General features: G+C 36.0%; 1 protein-coding gene across 3 annotated transcripts; it reads left to right on the forward strand.

Moving 5' to 3' along the window:
• Positions 1-316: 316 nt before the first annotated feature.
• Positions 317-2006, forward strand: LOC121971303 (zinc finger A20 and AN1 domain-containing stress-associated protein 8-like). 3 transcript variants are annotated; one of them, XM_042522498.1, is made up of 3 exons: positions 317-432; positions 558-605; positions 1296-2006. In XM_042522498.1, the coding sequence occupies exon 3, from the start codon at positions 1308-1310 to the stop codon at positions 1812-1814; it is 507 nt and encodes a 168-aa protein (XP_042378432.1). In that variant the 5' UTR covers positions 317-432; positions 558-605; positions 1296-1307; the 3' UTR covers positions 1815-2006. The 3 variants fall into 3 exon arrangements, with proteins under 3 accessions (XP_042378432.1, XP_042378431.1, XP_042378430.1); XM_042522497.1 differs by having other exon boundaries at positions 329-432; positions 558-619; XM_042522496.1 differs by having other exon boundaries at positions 371-432; positions 558-633.
• The last annotated feature ends 1212 nt before the right edge of the window (positions 2007-3218 follow it).

Here is a 3218-nt window from a genome sequence, read left to right on the forward strand (position 1 = left end):
CGATTTATTAATATTATCTTTTTGTCTTTTATTACATTATCGATCCAAGGAAGAAAACCCACGGCATCTAAGCTAAGGGTCGCACTATACCGATCGACCCCATAGAGAATCCTAAACGTGTACACCTATCATCGTCCATCTTGAACCCTCCTAGACAGATCGTACGATCTAAATTTGACGTCTTCTCCAAGCATACCACTCGACGGCAGATGGAAGTTCTCGCATAGAAAATCCAGGTACGGACGGATTTCGCAAGGACGGCGATGGTCGCATAGGCGTCGATTTATAGGCGAACCGGAAGAACAAATAAATAGTTCTTTTCCCTCAACAATTCTTTCTTCTTCATGTTCTTCTTCTTCTTCGGTTTTTTCTCATCTCTGTACTTTTGGTCTCCGATTCCACGATTTGAAGGCGATTTCTGATTTGATCAAGGTTAGGGTTCCGATTCTGTTTCATTTTTTTTTTAATTTTTACGAAAGTATCTCCTCTTTTTTGTACGGTGGATGACGATTTGATGCTCGGATGCTAACTCGCCTTTTACTTCTTTCTGATCGCAGGTAGGTTTTGTATTTGGCTGGCGAAGATCATCGAACGCAGCAACGAAGGTCGATTCCAAGAAGTCCGCTTTTATCAGTATTGCTAACTTCTTTTTTTAGCAAATTCGATTTTGTTTTCGAGATTGCATATCCTATAAACTTTTGAAGATTTTCATTGGGTTGTTCCTCACTGAAAAACTCAAGAAATTCGAATAATTTGTTTTTTTAACATTCACTTGGATTTTGTTTGTTCCATTACAATATTGAATTAGACGTTGTTCTTCTTCCTCTTTTCTGAAGATTTTTTTTATTCAATTCGATGAATCCTATTAACTCCCACTTTTCTGCGATTTAGGATCTCAGTTCTTCATGTTGCTATTTTCCTGATTGATAGAACAGCAATAATAAGAAACAGACGATTGGTAAAAGTAATGCACTGTCTGTGAAACCGTCGCAGAATAGGTCTTCTGTGATGGTTTCGATAAGTCAAAATTCATGCTTCTTCTCGTTGTAGTTTCTGAAGATTTTTTATTCAATTCGATCGAATCCTATTAGCTTCCACTTTTCTGCGATTTGGGATCTCAGTTCTTCATGTTGCTATTTTCCTGATTTATAGAACAGCAATAATAAGAAACAGACGATTGGTAAAAGTAATCCATCGTAAAATCGATCTTCTGTGATGGTTTCGATACTTCAAAATTGACTCTCTTCTTCTCGTTGTAGTTTCTCCTAGAATCAAAATTTGGTTTTGTTATGCAGGTTAAGAATCCAATGGAGCACAACGAGACTGACTGCCAAGCCCAAGAACGCCCGATTCTCTGCATCAACAACTGCGGCTTCTTCGGAAGTTCAGCAACCATGAATATGTGCTCCAAGTGCCACAAGGACATGATTCTGAAGCAGGAGCAGGCCCAGTTGGCACTCTCCTCCATCGACAACCTCACAAATGTTGGCAGTAGCAAGGATCATATCGTTTCTGGTAATGCAGATGTGGATGCTGGCTCTATGGAGCCCAAACTGTGTTTGGGACCGTCATCCAGTGATTCAGTAGCTGCCGGTATGATAGCAAAGGCAAAGGCAGGAGGTCCTAACCGGTGCAACTCATGCGGGAAGCGGGTCGGTCTGACCGGCTTTAGCTGCCGCTGCGGGAATGTCTTCTGTGCAACACATCGCTATTCAGATAAGCACGACTGCCAATTTGACTACCGACAAGCAGCACAGGATGCCATTGCCAAGGCAAACCCTGTCGTCAAGGCTGAGAAGCTCGATAAAATATGAGAATTCTCCTCAAATATTGTTGGATGCTTGGATATGGTATGTCATCTTTCTATTCTACCTTATGTTGGTATTGTAGTTGTTACTTGATATCACAAAGTTGTATTGCTACCTGTGATCACTAGTAGTTAAAGATCAATTTAGTCGTAGATCGTTGTTGTTCAGTGTTATTATTTATTATCATGATTTGCTGCCTCACCTGGTATATTTATATTTTTCCGCATACCACTGATGTGCATTTCATTTACTGAATAGTTTGTATCATACTGCTGGTATTATAGTAATCAACTCAAGAAAAGGAGCCTTCTACTTGTACGTGTTAGTTCATTACCCTATCATATTAGGTTAATACATAATTGTGAGTCACGGCATGTCTGACTTAGCATGATCTATAAATAGGTTTATTGAACTTGAGCTTGACTCAGTAGAATAACACATGATTATGGGTGGCACTACAAAACCAAGAGAATTGTATGGGTGTAGAATAGTTGAGTATGAGTGTATAAACAGAGTGTAGCGAAAACATATACTTGCATCAACAATCAAACGAATCAGAAGTATCGGTTACATATAGATTTGCATAAATAAGAACAATGAGAATAACAATAAGTGAAGGGATCTCCATCCGTGTGTCTTTTACTTGCCTCTGCTGGCTTTTGAAGTCTAAAGCATTCTATTTATCAATACGTCATGGAATGTAGTGATATGAACTACTGGTTTGCCTGATCAAATAATTTTGTTATATTTTTATTTTGATTTTTGGATTTATACATCTTTCGATATTTTTACAATTTGTTTTTAAAGATTCTTTTTTTTTTCTACCTTCAAGTAAACAAAACAATCTAGAGAAAACCTCTACTTTTTTCCCCTTCTCTCCGGAAACCAAAAGAAAAGGAAATATTGCTCTATTTTTTGTTTAAATGAATTCTTTTCCTATACATTTTGCTTTGTTTGTTTCTTTTACTCCTAGTAAGTAGTAACTGAGTTGGTTAAAGCTGAAAAGGAAAATCATATCTAACGCAAATGTTAAGACTATTAAATGCAGAACCTCTTTAAATTTATTTTAAGAATTCTCAGCGTTATTGTTCCGAAACATATGGCCACTTTTAGTAAACAAAAAACAAAAAAAATCCAAACTTTTCTCTTTTTTATTATTTATTTATTTATATTAAAATAACCTTTTTATATATGAAGTATCCTAAATCACGAGTAAAAATTTTAAAAAAAACATCTTTTTTATTTCAATATATTTTTTTTATTGTCAAAACAATGAGCATCCATCTCAATCTATTTTTTTTTGTAAATATTTTTATTTTCAATGATATTATAACCATGGAATTATAGTTGATCAACTCTATACAACTAATTATATAGTTGTAAAATAGTGGCCCAATTCCCTTGTTTCTG

The sequence above is a fragment of the Zingiber officinale genome, chromosome 4A (genome assembly GCF_018446385.1).
Source record: "Zingiber officinale cultivar Zhangliang chromosome 4A, Zo_v1.1, whole genome shotgun sequence".
NCBI classification, from domain to species: domain Eukaryota; kingdom Viridiplantae; phylum Streptophyta; class Magnoliopsida; order Zingiberales; family Zingiberaceae; genus Zingiber; species Zingiber officinale.

Excerpts from the sequence above, each read along its gene's own strand:
- LOC121971303 (XM_042522498.1), top strand. The coding sequence starts at position 1,308 with ATGGAGCACAACGAGACTGACTGCCAAGCCCAAGAACGCCCGATTCTC.